The sequence below is a fragment of the Equus caballus genome, chromosome 19 (genome assembly GCF_041296265.1).
Source record: "Equus caballus isolate H_3958 breed thoroughbred chromosome 19, TB-T2T, whole genome shotgun sequence".
In the NCBI taxonomy this organism is placed as follows: domain Eukaryota; kingdom Metazoa; phylum Chordata; class Mammalia; order Perissodactyla; family Equidae; genus Equus; species Equus caballus.
The window spans coordinates 28,025,486-28,039,359 of record NC_091702.1 but is presented as its reverse complement, the minus strand read 5'-3'; the positions used below and the strand labels follow the sequence as shown (position 1 = coordinate 28,039,359).

Here is a 13,874-nt window from a genome sequence, read left to right as displayed (position 1 = left end):
GGCCTGCTCTTCTCAACCTGCTGACTGGCAGACCTGACCTACTACATCAGAGCCCCAGGGGTTCACAGGAAAGCACTGAGTCTGTGCCTTCATTTTTGAGAGCAGTGACTATGATCAAAGAAGTTAAGGCATTTGTCTATGGCAGGTGAGAGATGGGGCCTTAAAGTCAAACTCAGAGCCCAGGGACCAGCACTCTTCCCCCAGAGGCCAAACTGCCTCTCACCTTGAGACAGATACCAGATTATAATAACTCGCCCTGGATAGCCTCTTTGTACTCATATGAAGGGCTGGCTAAGTGCTGCCTTCTTAATTGTTTGTTTCTTTAGGGAAATTGGTTGAAATCAAGGAGAGATAGGCAGTGCTACCTCCCCCCAGGAAGGTCCAGGGCTGAGCATGAGGAACGTTTCTGGAGGAAGTGGAAGCCACAAGCTCTTCATTTATGCAGACCTGAAGCTCCCAGGGTAGAGTTTATGGTTCTAGAAAAAGAATGAGTGCTAAAGAAGGGAAAAGCAATGAAAACCTGGAGATCAGAGCAATTCAAGGCAAGCGGTGTGAAACTTTTCAGTCAGCTGTTCCTTTTGGCAAACCCACGTATATGTTGACTCCTCAAACAAATTTTTATTGATTTTAACCGTTGCAGACTTATTGTATGTGGGGAAGTTTGAGATTTTTCTCTGGCATTTCTCAGATGTGTAGGATTGACTGTGAGAGGATGAGAATTACTTTTAATAAAAACCCATCATAAGGTGATTCGTGAGATATTAGCCTCTCTACCATTCTAGGTTGCACCATTTTTAACAAGTTCCCTTGGCAAAATTGTGAAGCAATTCACTTTCAGTCACTATCTTATGTTCTTTGTTTTTAGTGGCTCATGCAGCATCATAGAGCACTTTGAAATAAAGTTAGTAGACTTGCTTTTTCTTTCATTTAAATAGAGTCCAGGAAATCTCCCTGTTTGGGAGAAAAAGAATATACTAGTCCTGCTCCAAAACTGTAAGTGTGGTATGATTTTAACTTTATTTCAAAAAGTGATAAAAGTATTAGATGAAAGTAGGTGGTTGAGGGCATGGGCATTGGAATCGGACTTCTGGGTTTGAATACTGTTTTCACTAATTACAAACAGTGTGATTCTGGGCAAGTTACTCAACTACTCTGTGCCTTAGTTTCAACTATGGATAAGAGATAATAACACTGCTTACTTCATAACGCTTTGTGGGGATTAAACAAGCTAAGGCATAAAGCTCTTGGTGAAGTGCCTGGCACATAGAAAGCTCTCAATACATGTCAGCGATTATTATTTCCAAATGGTGGGACAAGGGGTGATTTTTTTCCCTTAATTTTCCAAAAAAAATTTTTAATGTGATTATGTTATATGTTATGTTATGGCAGAAACTAAAGTTATAAATACAAAACAGAAAAAAGCATCCATTTTTGAAAATTGAAATTTGAAAATTTTGAAAAACTCCTCCCTTTCCCAAATCCAATGTCAAACAAACTAATGTTCAGTTTTTGAATGGAACAGTGTGTTCACGAAGGGGAAAAGAAGAGGATGTGACGAATGGAGAAATAAAATTGTTTCACCCACTCTTCTTGAAAATACCCAATCACCCTTCTTTCCTCTCAATTGACTGTGGTCTCTATGTCCTTCTAGCACCAAAAAAAGAGAGGGAAGAAGGGTAAGAGGAAGAATGAGAATAGTTAGATGCAATTTCTTTTGTTAAATCTTTTCAATCTCAATGGGATGACTTTTTAATCTCATGCCAACCCTCCTCTCTCACTGTCACACTTTTGGGCCAGTTATTTTTAGTGTATTGATATGGAAACAGATCCGACTTGATCTCATCTCTTTGTAGGTTTAGATAAGGAGATCATAAAAAGATCCCCAGCTCACAATGCACAATTTAAAATGTTATGACTTTCTTTGGGCCTCTTGCTTTAGGCAATGGCAGAATAGAGTTCTGAGACCAAGCTTTCAAGGCCCTGCCACTTCAATCAATTAACCAGCAAGTCTTTATCAAATGGCTACTCTGGCCCAGGTTGTAAAGCTCTGACCTGAATGGTTCACCGCCCTTCCAGATGGCCTCACACAGTCCCTTTTCAGATGCTAGTGGACCCTGGCTGGGCTCGCTGAATGAAAGCTGAGGGGTGAGTCTCTTTGATGTGCCAGCTGTCTCTGAGCCACCATGATTGTCTGTGGAGGTTGTCCATGGGCTGTGGAGGTGGTAACCAGTTGAATGAGCACAGGTTTCAGTGTCTGAATGTGGGTTCAGCAGGCTGGCAAATTAGAGCAATTTTTAGTGCTCGAGTCAGAAATCTGGGGTCTGGACACCTGCTATGGACCTAACTGGAGGGCTTGGGAAATGAAAGCTGTGATGTTGAAATGTTGGAGTGAAAACTTACTACATTTGTTTCATAATGAGCTTATACTTTAAATAACTTTCTTTTTTTTTAATAAAGATTTTTATTTTTTCTTTCTCTCCCAAAGCCTCCCGGGTACATAGTTGTGTATTTTTAGTTGTGGGTCCTTCTAGTTGTGGCATGTGGGACACTGCCTCAGCATGGCTTGATGAGCGGTGCCATGTCCGTGCCCAGGACTCGAACTGGCAAAACCCTAGGACTCGAACTGGCAAAACCCTGGGCCACAGAAGCAGAGCGTGTGAACTTAACCACTTGACCACAGGGCCAGTCCCTAAATAATTTTCTTTTAAGATAAACTTACCCTTATTTTTACTAAAGGATCATTTTTTTTAAGGCTATAGAAGATGATTTAAAACAAACCCCAACAACCAAATGCGAATTTAGTGTTTGGTTTGAGCCTGAGGGGAATTACTTTATTCACACAGGCTCTGTTTGGCCACTTAATGGTTGTGTGACCAGAACAGTTAGTAGCTATTGGGCATTTTCTATGTGCCAGGCCATGTGCTATACGTTTTATATGCATTATCTCATAAATTACCCACAAAGGTCTTTTGAATAGATCCTCATGTTTCTCCATGAGGAGCCTGAGGGTTAGGGTCGTGCAGGAATTGCCTAAGGTCCTGTTAGTAGTCTGATGATGCTGGGTCGCTGAGCCTCAGGGTGTCAAATGTGAAATGAAAATCATAATAGCTACCTCGCAGGGCGCCTGTCACAAATAAATGAAGATGTATTGGCACACATACGTACAATTAAAATAAAATTATAAATTCAAAAATAGAAATTACATAGCGATGTATGTGTTTCTAGTATATAATAAACATTTAACAAAGAGCATTATTTTAACAGAGGTCTCCTTTCTACAAACACCAATTTGCTTCCGTAGAGAATACGTGGTGAGAAGTGAATGGAAAAGCTTTCCTTTGAGTTTTGCTAACATACTCCTAGGGTAGAGTTTTAGTTACTTTCTTCCATCTTCCCACTCAAAGTTTCCTGAAGGTCTTTTATCTGTCCCATTAGTTAAATGAATTATTCAATGATAGGATTCTTCTGCTTTTACCTCAGGTGATGGTGGCAGGGTTTTTAACCTTTCATTCAACTCCTAGTTGAAATGAGCTCCTTTCCTATCTCGGAGCCTCTCCCTGCTAGGCTATGAGCTCCTTAAAGGCAGGGTGTGAATCTGGTCAAGACTACCTTCCCCGCAGCTGCTCTGCTACCTGCCATCTCCCAGTGGGCTCAGGCAGAGTCACCTGGACACCTCCGACAGAAAGTTCACTGGAAAATTTAATCAACACACTGAATTCTCTTTCTCGAGGGAGAAAGATCCTTGGTTTCCAGTGATCTTCCACCCTTTATTTTCAACACTTTCCAGGCCTTGGCTCAGCCTAGGATAATTCATTTCTGCTGGAAAATTTACTAGGGGTTATCTGTTTAAAATGGTTAAATCAAGATTTTCCCTGGTAGATAGAAAAAAGTACAACAAAAACTGAAGAAGTTGACACCCACATGGTATCAATAGAGGGATAGATAAATACACCAATGGAGCAGAATAGGGTGCAGATCACGCCCTCCACCCCAGCTGCTATGCTTATATGAGAACTGTGGCATTGCAAATCAGTGAAGGAAGAAGAGACGATTTTATTATACCCATTTGGAGGAAAATAAAAAGAATATTCCTCTCATCATCCCGAACAAATTCAAGATAGATTAAATTCTAAACACAAAATGCTACATTGTCCTAGAAAAAGTATGAGAGACTAACTTTATAATCTTGACATCAAACCCCAAAACCATAAGGGAAAAGATTGTCACATTTGACTATAAAAAATTAAAAACTCTAACACAAAATATATTTAAATACAAAGAAACATTCAATAACATGTTAGCAATGGTTTCCTCTAGTAAAGGTAATGCAAAGGACATGTGGTAATATGCTATCTGGGCTACCAGAAAAACATTAAAAATAAAAATGTTTAAAGAAAAGATATTTGTCTTTAACTATCTAGCTGAAAAAAATTACAGTAGGATCTTTAACCACTATACAATTTTACCTAATATCAGCCCTACTTATTTTATTAGTAGAGATTATTTTTTTCATCTTCAGTAATATACTTCTGAGAAAGATTGTAACCCAAGAGACTGCCTTCAGAAATTGACTTTTAAAGACCCAGGATTTATTTTAAGCTGAAATAAAGTGTTGACTAAAATAGTCCACTCTCAGACTCCCTGTTTGACCCGTAACCACAATTACTATTTTTTTTTTCCATCCAATGGCATGTGCAAAATTCCTTTTTAATTTGGGTCTCTGCTGGTGTTTGCAGCTGGAAATTATTTCCACCTCTTGTTTCGGACAGGAGAAAGTCATGGTTGGAAAGAACCTTAGAATTCATGTAGTCAAATCCCCCACTCCAAGCTTGAATTCCCTTCACAACATCCCCTCTTGCTCCATTAATGCGCCCATGAGAGCTGCCCCAGTGTCTGTGAACCAGGCAAAGAGCATAGAGCACAGAGCAGAGAAACAGCAGGAAGGGGAGTTGTGGCAATCCTGACATCCTAAAATCGAAGTTTTATATGGCACTGTACCATACAGAAAAAAAAGTCAATTAAAGATTGTTTTTTAAAAGGCCTTACTTTCTGGATGGGGCTTCTGTTCCACCATACGCACTAAGTAATAAACTTACGTGGCAGTGTTGGAACATTATGAGAATGAATCATTCCTAAATTATCAGCACATATTATCATATAAATGATCACTTTGCTTTCTCTCCCAATAGTGCTATAATCTCTAATAAAGCAGTTTATATATGTTTTAAGTGAGACCACCGTGCACCAGAAAACTAGCATTATATTGCTTTAATAACAACAATGCCAAATTATTCAGGCAGCTTTCATCGGACGCCCAAGTTTCTGGATCAAGTCCCAGTCAGTCCACTCTACATCTGTAAGGAAAACAAGCCAGACTGAACCCGAATACAGTATTGTCTGCAGTGTCCCAGCCTTGTATACTCAAAGACCCAGATCAAATTGCCAACAATGGAACCCGCTCCCAGTCTCTGACTCTCTCCTCTTTCCAACCCTAAAAACTCCTCCCACAAGAATTTGGGTCTCTAGAAGAGAAAATAAGTGGAAAATAATGATCCTACCTTTGATGCATGGTGGCCATGATATGGACAATTAAAAAGAAGTTCTCTAGTCTAGTGAAAAGGATGGCTAATATAATAGTTTGGACTTAAGTGATGCAGATTGGCTCTGTGGAAAAAAAAAAAGAAGAAATGACCCTGAGGGGGGAAAACAGACCTTCATAAATTTCATCATGCATCATGTGGGACAAAAGAGCCATTGAAATTAGAGTTTGTACAAGTGTATCATGATGATGCTGTTTTCAACAAGTTCTGCCAAAGTCTTCAAACCGCAAGCACTTTTAGAATTGATAATTGCCTGGAGAGATAATCTACTTTCTGTTCGCTGAAATCTAAGTGAAGGAAAGAGGATGCTGTCCAGAGAGTTTTAATTTGCCTGAAAGCCTTAATCAGATGATGAATTTTCCTCTGTGGACCCCTTTCTTAGTCTGTCAAGAAGAGCTTTGCTGCTAAATCTGAAAATGTTGGCAGACACACACTCCTTGTTAGAAGTAAGACCATTGTAGGTAGGTACACACAAATACAATATATAAACAACAGCTCTGCCTCAGAGGGTTTCTGTTTGTTTGTGTTCTGAGGCGGATGGAGGGAGGTATTACAATCTTTTGCCAGTGGAAAACAGCAGGTGTCATAATCAACTTGCCCTTTATCAAGAGACTGCATTTGAGTCAGTCCTGTTTACTTGATACTAATGTAGAAATATGACTACTGGGTCCAAAATCAAGAAGTAAGGATGATTTTTTATACAAACTTTGGTTCTTGGAGAGGGAGGGAGGAAGAGAGAACATGTAAGAGATTGAACAGGATCTCTCCTGTAACATCAGAGCAAGTATTGCCTGCGCCGAAGGAGACTCTGCGCTCTCCCACTAGCCTCCCCCGTGTATCTCAGCCTAGAAATGTAAGAATCCTCTAATACTCAACCTTGGACCAATGTCTCATTCTTGTGCAGGGATTTTTATGGTGGACAGTGGGCTATTCTGGAGCCACTAAACTTGTCTGTTGGCTGGAATGTGAAAACCATGAGCCACCCCTCTCATCGCCTTCTTGAAGCAGAGGTGCTAACCCTATCCACCAGGACAGCCTCTCAGCTAGCTGCCGTTTGTCCCCCATCGATCTCCTTTGTTAGTTCCTTTGCAGAAGGTGGACATCACAAAACATCACAAAAATAACACTGCTTCTGCTGAAACAAATGATTTCAACCCATGCTTTCTTGATGGCTGGGGGCAGATGTTTGATTCTGGAGCTTCACAGATCCCAGTTTTCTACTCTCCTCCTGTTCTTTTACTACTTTCAGGCCTTGAGAGCAGATAATTGTAATCCTATGGAGTGCAGTGAACAGCCTGCTATGGGAACTCAAAAGAGCCACTAACTCTGCCCGGTTCCTTCCTTTCTGTTTTAGTCTTTCAGAGTTTCTTGGTGCTTTTAAATCTCATTTGTTCTTCAAAGTAGCTCTGTGAAGAAAGTAGGGTAGGCATTATTCCCACTCTTACAAACGAGAGTTCTGAACCTCAGAAAGGTTAATTAACTTTCCAGGATTACACAGCGAGTAAATCTCAGCCTTCAGAAGGAAATGTACCTTTTGCTTCCAAATTCTATCCTCTTGAGGTCATCATGGTGAAAGATCCAATCAAAGGTAAATCATTATTGTTTTAACATTTTATGACTCAGTCATTTGAGAATAATAGCTCAAATTTCTGAACTGAGTATTTATGGTCACAGAATATCATCTCCAACTACTAAATTAAATAATGTTTTTGATAAATTCTCAGCCAAAAAGAGACTGAAACTTACCATTATTGAGTTTCCTTTTTATATTTGTATAACTTAATTCTGGTTTAGATGAGAAAATAAGATTTAGCCAATGATTAGTATAAACTAATGTAATTGCTTACATTACTTTCTGACATGCAATAGCAAATGGATCATATTTTAAACAGCCAATTATCTTGTAAGTATAATAGCAAGTTTTATAATAACTTTTTATTTTTGAAACATGCATTTTAATATGTATTAATAACTTTAAGGTAGCCATTTCATCTAACAAGTAAATAATGTGTATTTTTAAGACTGTTCATTTAAAGTTCTAAGCCATATGTTGTACTGAACTCAAAGCTCACTATTTCTGCTTCCTCCTATAATCAATTGGATGTACAGAAAATTATTCCATCTTGAAAAAGGACTGAGATCATTGAGTTCTTATTTTGTGTCCTAAGTTTTGCATATACCATCTCTTTCAATCGAATTTTACCATTGAGGAGCTGAATTTCAGAAAACTTAAATAACTTCCTTATGGTCACTCAACTATTTAGCGGTAAAAGTAGTATTTAATCCAGTCTTTCTCCATATCATGCTGTTTCTCAGGAGAAATTATTGTTTAATTCTTATAAATGTACATATAAACAAAATCATATACAAAGTTCTCCTATTTCTGGAAGGTCTAAAGGAGACGTAGAAAAATGGATATAGAAAAAACAGATCATTCTGCAGAGGAAAGCTCAATGCAAATTAACTTGTGAAGAGGAATTAGTGATGGATGTGGGAAGAGGTCAATTGAAAAAAGTGACCTATTGAACGATTTCCATCTGTATTTGTAAAACTTGACAATCCACGATCTTGTAATTATATAATCATGCCTATAATAAGAAAGCAATTAAAACATTTTGGTCATGCTACTTATCTGATTTTACATGAGCTTTGGGTGATGTAGCAAAGGTAGTAGGACTTGAGAATGTAACCTTTAATTGGGGAAAACCTCCTGACAAAAAATTATATTTTTGTGAGATACAGCTGTAGAAATTATAATGCAGTTTGGCTAAATAAAAGATGAAGTGAAGAGATTTTGATTTTAAATAATATTCCTAACAAAGATGACATAAACATATGAATATAAAGTTTTTTCCCAGTGAAATTCAGTCTTGGTAATGTTCTCTCCATTGAACACCATGAGTACATATTGTAAGTGTTTTTGGATTACTCACAATTTCCAAAAATTGAGATTAGTTGATGCCTATCTGGCTTGGGATTCAATGTCTTTCCCTTCACTCTACTTTATTCTAGTAATAATCATGATCCATTATTTCTAAAATTGACTTTACATCCTTTATTTCACATTGGCTTTTGCCTTATAAATAATCCCGTGGGGTTGGATTCTTAGCCATTTTATTGTCATTTCTTACTCTTACCAGATGGTCTCTTTACTATCTTGGATTTGTGCTTCTACATGTCTGTAAGTTGATTCTTCATAGCTCATAATAGCTAGTACTTTCTGTGCCTTTACTGGACCTCTGTTTTTACATCTGAAAGTGCCTAATCCAACCATCCTTGTTGATGTCTAATTTAGAGTGCAACATGTTCCGTTCTGCTCTTGGAAAAATAATCATCTGACATGGGAACAGGATTTTACAGTTTGCAGAGTGCTTTAATGTATATTATGCCATTTGTTCCTGGCAGCAATTCCTCTCTATGAAGCGGTTCTTGATTTCCTCCAGGTGGGGAGTTTCACTATGTACTTGGTTATCATTTTGATCCCTCCTTTAATATGCATCACAAGCTTTATTTGTGTAAATGCTTTACCTTTGCTACTAGACACAAAGCGTCTAGAAGCCAGAGACTAAGTCCTGTTTATTTCATCTCTCACAGTGTTTAGTATCATGCCTCATACAACTTTGTTGCTAAATAAAATCTTTGTTCAAATATTGAACTAATTTTAAGTCAATGTAAAGAAATTCCATGAACTCTGACTGCACTTATCTATACTAATGAATTAGACCTTAAATTGTAAATTTTGGATTTGTTATTTAAAATATTTCTTTCCTCAAATATACTTGTATATAAATATTTTCTCAAATATTTATATTTGTTATATTTACTTTATAACCCACACAATATCCACAACAGTTTCCAGAGAACCTACCATGTTGTTGTATAAATTTTTAAATAAATGATCAAATGGAACACTTAAAATAGGCATCCAATTATAAAATCAGTAAACTTAGCTCCAGATTCACTTCTTTTAGTTATTCCTAGACTTTGTTTAGATTTTTATTCTTCAAAATCGTAGTCTCTCATACTATGTCTTTTCTTACTATGTAAGTGGTGTTCTGAGGACTGAGTCTGGGGTGAATAAGGTCATTATCCATGGGATCTGCATTTGCCTCAAAAATGCTAGAATTTCCCTTTGTTTCATCTTGCTATTTTAATTTTAAAGATGCAGAACTGAAGAGGGAAGATAAAAAGCACACCAACAAACAAAATGCACAAGATTACAAGTTTTGCTCAAGGGCAGGAGAGAGAACACTAGAATTTTGTGTATGATGAATAAATTTTCCCTTTTTATTTTCACTAGGTTTAAGGTTCTAAACAACCATATTATCATACACAGGGGTCATGTGTTTGAGATCCTTGGTAATCTTACATTAATATCAGCTAGAATGGGCTATAGGAAGGACCAGATTAGATAACATTTGGTCTTTGGATCATTCTGCCCTTGAGAAAAATCAATGAATTTCTGTTTCCTTAGCTGCTCTGTTCGATGGGTATTCATGAATTCACTGATTATTCAGTAAACATTTATTGAGGACCTGCTATGTCTTGCTATGTACCGTGCTAGGAACAGGGGCAATAAGATAAAACATAGGAGGAGACCCACAAACAACTAGTATAAAATCCCATGGTAGGTGCCAAAGTAGAACCTAATAGTTAACTCTAATCTAGATATGCGCAAAGAAGAGAGTCATCAAGCACGGTTTGTGGAAGAGTGGGACGACGCTCAAAGAGTTTTATAGACTGATGCTTGAACTGGGTTTGAAGAAAAAGCAGAAGTTTCAGATAGAAAAGGTATAAAAGGATCTTTAAGAAAGAAGGCAGATTATGGGCAAAGGCAAGCTGACTTAAAAAGATATGGGCTATCCTGGGTGATAGCAAAATTGTTTAGTTTAGCTGGAAAGAGAAAAGAGAAGGAGTTGGGAGAGGAGAGGAGAGTTGGGTCATGGATGGCTTGGAAGGTCATCTTGAGGAGTCTATTCTTTATCTTGAGGGCAATAGGGAGTCATTAAGGGGGTTTTAAGAATGGAATAAGAAGGCCAGAGTTTTACAATGTAAAAGATGCTTCAATGGGGGCAAGGATGGGATAGGGAGATGACTTCTCAAGTTGATGTGTGTTGGCAGAACATTTTATTTATTTTTTTTTATCGAGGTAACATTGGGTTATAACATTATATACATTTCAGGTCTACATCACCATATTTTGATTTCTGTATAGACTACATCATGTTCACTATCCAAAGACTTGTTACCATCCATCACCACATACATGTTCCCAGTGACTCCTTTCACCCTCCACCCTCATCCTTCCCCTCTGGGAAGCACCAACCTAATCTCTGTATATATGTGTGTGTTTATGGCTGTTGTCTTCATCTCTTATATATGAGTGAGATCATACTGTAGTCAACTTTCCCCTTGATGGGCACTCAGGTTGTTTCCAAGTCTAGGCTGTTGAGAATAATGCTGAACGTAGGGGTCCAGGTATCTTTACACATTCGTGTTTTCATGTTCTTTGGATAAATACCCAGCAGTGGAATAGCTGGATCATATGGTAGTTCTATTCTTAATTTTTTGAGGAATCTCCATACTGTTTTACATACTGGCTATACTAGTTTGCACTCCCACCAGCAGTGTATGAGCGTTCCCTTCTCTTCACATCCTCTCCAACACTTATTGTTTCCTGTCTTGTTAATTACAGCCAGTCTGACCAGAGTGAGGTGATATTTCCTTGTAGTTTTGATTTGCATTTCCCTGATGCAACTGATTTTTGTATGTTGATTTAGTATCCTGAAACTTTATTGTATTCATTTATTATTTCTGAAAGTTTTTCTTGGATTCTTTAGGGTCTTCTATATATAAAATCATGTCATCTGCAAATAGTGACAGTTTTACTTCTTCTTTTCCAATTTGGATCTCTTTTATTTCTTTTTCTTGTCTGATTACTCTGGCTAGGACTTCCAATACTATATTAAATAGGAGTGAAGAAAGTGGTCATCCTTGTCTGATTTCTGTTCTTACAGGGATAGCTTTCAGTTTTTCCTGATTGAGTATAACATTAGCTGTAGGTTTGTCATATATGACCTTTATTATGTTGAGGTACTTTCCTTCTATACCCATTTTGTTCAGAATTTTTATCATAAATGGATGCTCTATCTTGTCAAATGCTTTCTGTCTATTGAGATGATCTTGTGATTTTTATTCTTAATTTTGTTAATGTGGTGTATCATGTTGATTGATTTGTGGATTTTGAACCATCCCTGCATCCGTGGAATAAATCCCACTTGGTCATGGTCTATGATCTTTTTAATGCATTGCTGTATTCAATTTGATAATATTTTGTTGAGGATTTTTGCAGCAATGTTCATCAGTGATATTGGCCTGTAATTTCCTTGTTCTTGTCTCATTTTTGTATCAGGGTAATGTTAGCCTTGTAGAATGAGTTAGGAAGCTTGCCCTCCTCTTCAACTTTTTGCAAGAGTGTGAAAAGGCTAGTTATTAAGTTTTCTTTGAATCTTTCTTAGAATTCACCAGGGGAGCAGTCTGGTCCTGGACTTTTATTTTTTGGGAGGTTTGGATTACTTTTTGATCTCCCTACTGGTGATTGGCCTCTTCAGATTTTCTATTTCTTTTGATTCAGTTCTGGAAGGTTATGACTCTAAGAATTTATCAATTTCTTCTAGATTACCAATTTGTTGGCATAAAGCTTTTCATAATTTTGTTTTATAATCTTTTGTATTTCTGAGGTTTCCATTGTAATTTCTCCTCTTTTGTTTCTGATTTTATTTATTTGAAACTTCTCTATTTTTTTCTTGGTGAGTATAGCTAAAGGTTTGTCAATTTGTTTATCTTTTCAAAGAACCAGCTGTCAGAGCATTTTAAAGCAAAGATTGCAAGAGAAATAATATTTTACTATCAATCGCTATTATTATTCTTTTCACATACATAGCAATTTTAAAGTTCAGAAATTAAGCGTTGTTAGCTAAAACAAGTTTAAGCACATGGTTAAATACCTGTCTACTTGCCTATCCCTATCTTCTCTTCATTAGCAGGGGGAAAGTCAAGTGAAGATGCACTGCAGAATACATGAACACATGGGAAAAGAGAGGTGACTGGATTATTATCCATCTTCATGGAGGAGATGTGTCTGATATGTGTGTCCATAAGTAGATGAGGAATACTGGTGTAGAATAGGGCTTGAGTCCATGGAACTGGACTTGAGACCCAGTTCTAGCACATATTAGTCATGTGACTTTGAAAAGTTAATTGATTTCTCTGAAACTCAATTTGTTCATCCTTAAAGTGGAATAACCAATTCCTGCCTTAACTATTTTAGAAGGTCACTGTGAGAATTCATTGAGATAATGTCTTAAGTACAAAAGTGCTTAATTTATGCATGCTTTCAAAGAGAGATATTCCTGAGGAATAGCAATAGCAAGAGATCGTAAAGCATTATCAGAGAAACTTTCTTCAAAATGCTTAAGTACAAATATCTGCTCCAGAAACTATCTTACTATTTCCAGGCTTAGCCCTTTCTGATCTGTTACTCGGTAAATTGGTGTACACATGTGATAATTTATTTTTATGAATGATGGTGCCTGGGTTGAAAATTTTACCATTACAAATGTTACATGACAATTATTTCTCCAAGCAAATTGGACATTTTCTAGGACTAGCTACATGGAAAATACACTAAGAAAGTGTGGATGGGTCAGTGCACATGGTTTATTTTTATTTTTCGTGAAAATGGTTTTGGACAGAGGAAGGAGAATTTCAGGTGGAATCGTATCACTTGTTCATTTAAGTGGTTCAATTAGGCTGTAAAATTACATCCACAGGGAAAACGTAGATTCACACATCCACATAGTTCACCTCACTTACAACTATTCCTTCAACATTCAGTCACCAAATATTTAGTTATATTATTAGAAGTTGCTTGGGAAGATACATTATCAATACTAGAATTGGAACTTCAAAGCATTTCCAGTGAAACTTCAAAGCATTTGTAACTCTGGCAAACTCAAAAGCTTAGCCATTTTTTATGCTCTCTCTATCTGGAAAGTAATTACTATGGCAGGATCATATAGAACTGATTAGAACCCAAGTGAAGAGCCCTGTTGAGTAACTAGTCAGTTACTTTTTTTTTTTGCACGAACTGGCGTGTCCTGTTTGAGGGAACTGAAATGAATATCCATAGACTTCACTATGATGAAAAAAAATTGACTGCAGAAAAAGGAGCATCACAAAGAATTTTGTTTTTCTCCTTCATCTTAGAATCTG

The 13,874-nt window shown here is 37.2% G+C and overlaps 1 protein-coding gene across 5 annotated transcripts in view; it reads right to left on the bottom strand.

The window, feature by feature from the left end:
• The window catches only part of KCNMB2 (potassium calcium-activated channel subfamily M regulatory beta subunit 2), a 224,357-nt gene that overhangs the window by 176,112 nt on the left and 34,371 nt on the right, over positions 1 to 13,874 (bottom strand). For 2 of the 5 annotated variants that reach the window (XM_005601817.4, XM_070242658.1), the window contains exon 2: positions 5,559 to 5,664. The exons of the other annotated variants lie outside the window; for them this stretch is intronic. In XM_005601817.4, the coding sequence (XP_005601874.1) occupies positions 5,559 to 5,578 (20 nt within the window). In that variant the 5' untranslated portion in view covers positions 5,579 to 5,664. The remainder of the gene's footprint in view (positions 1 to 5,558; positions 5,665 to 13,874) is intronic. 5 annotated transcript variants of the gene reach the window in all.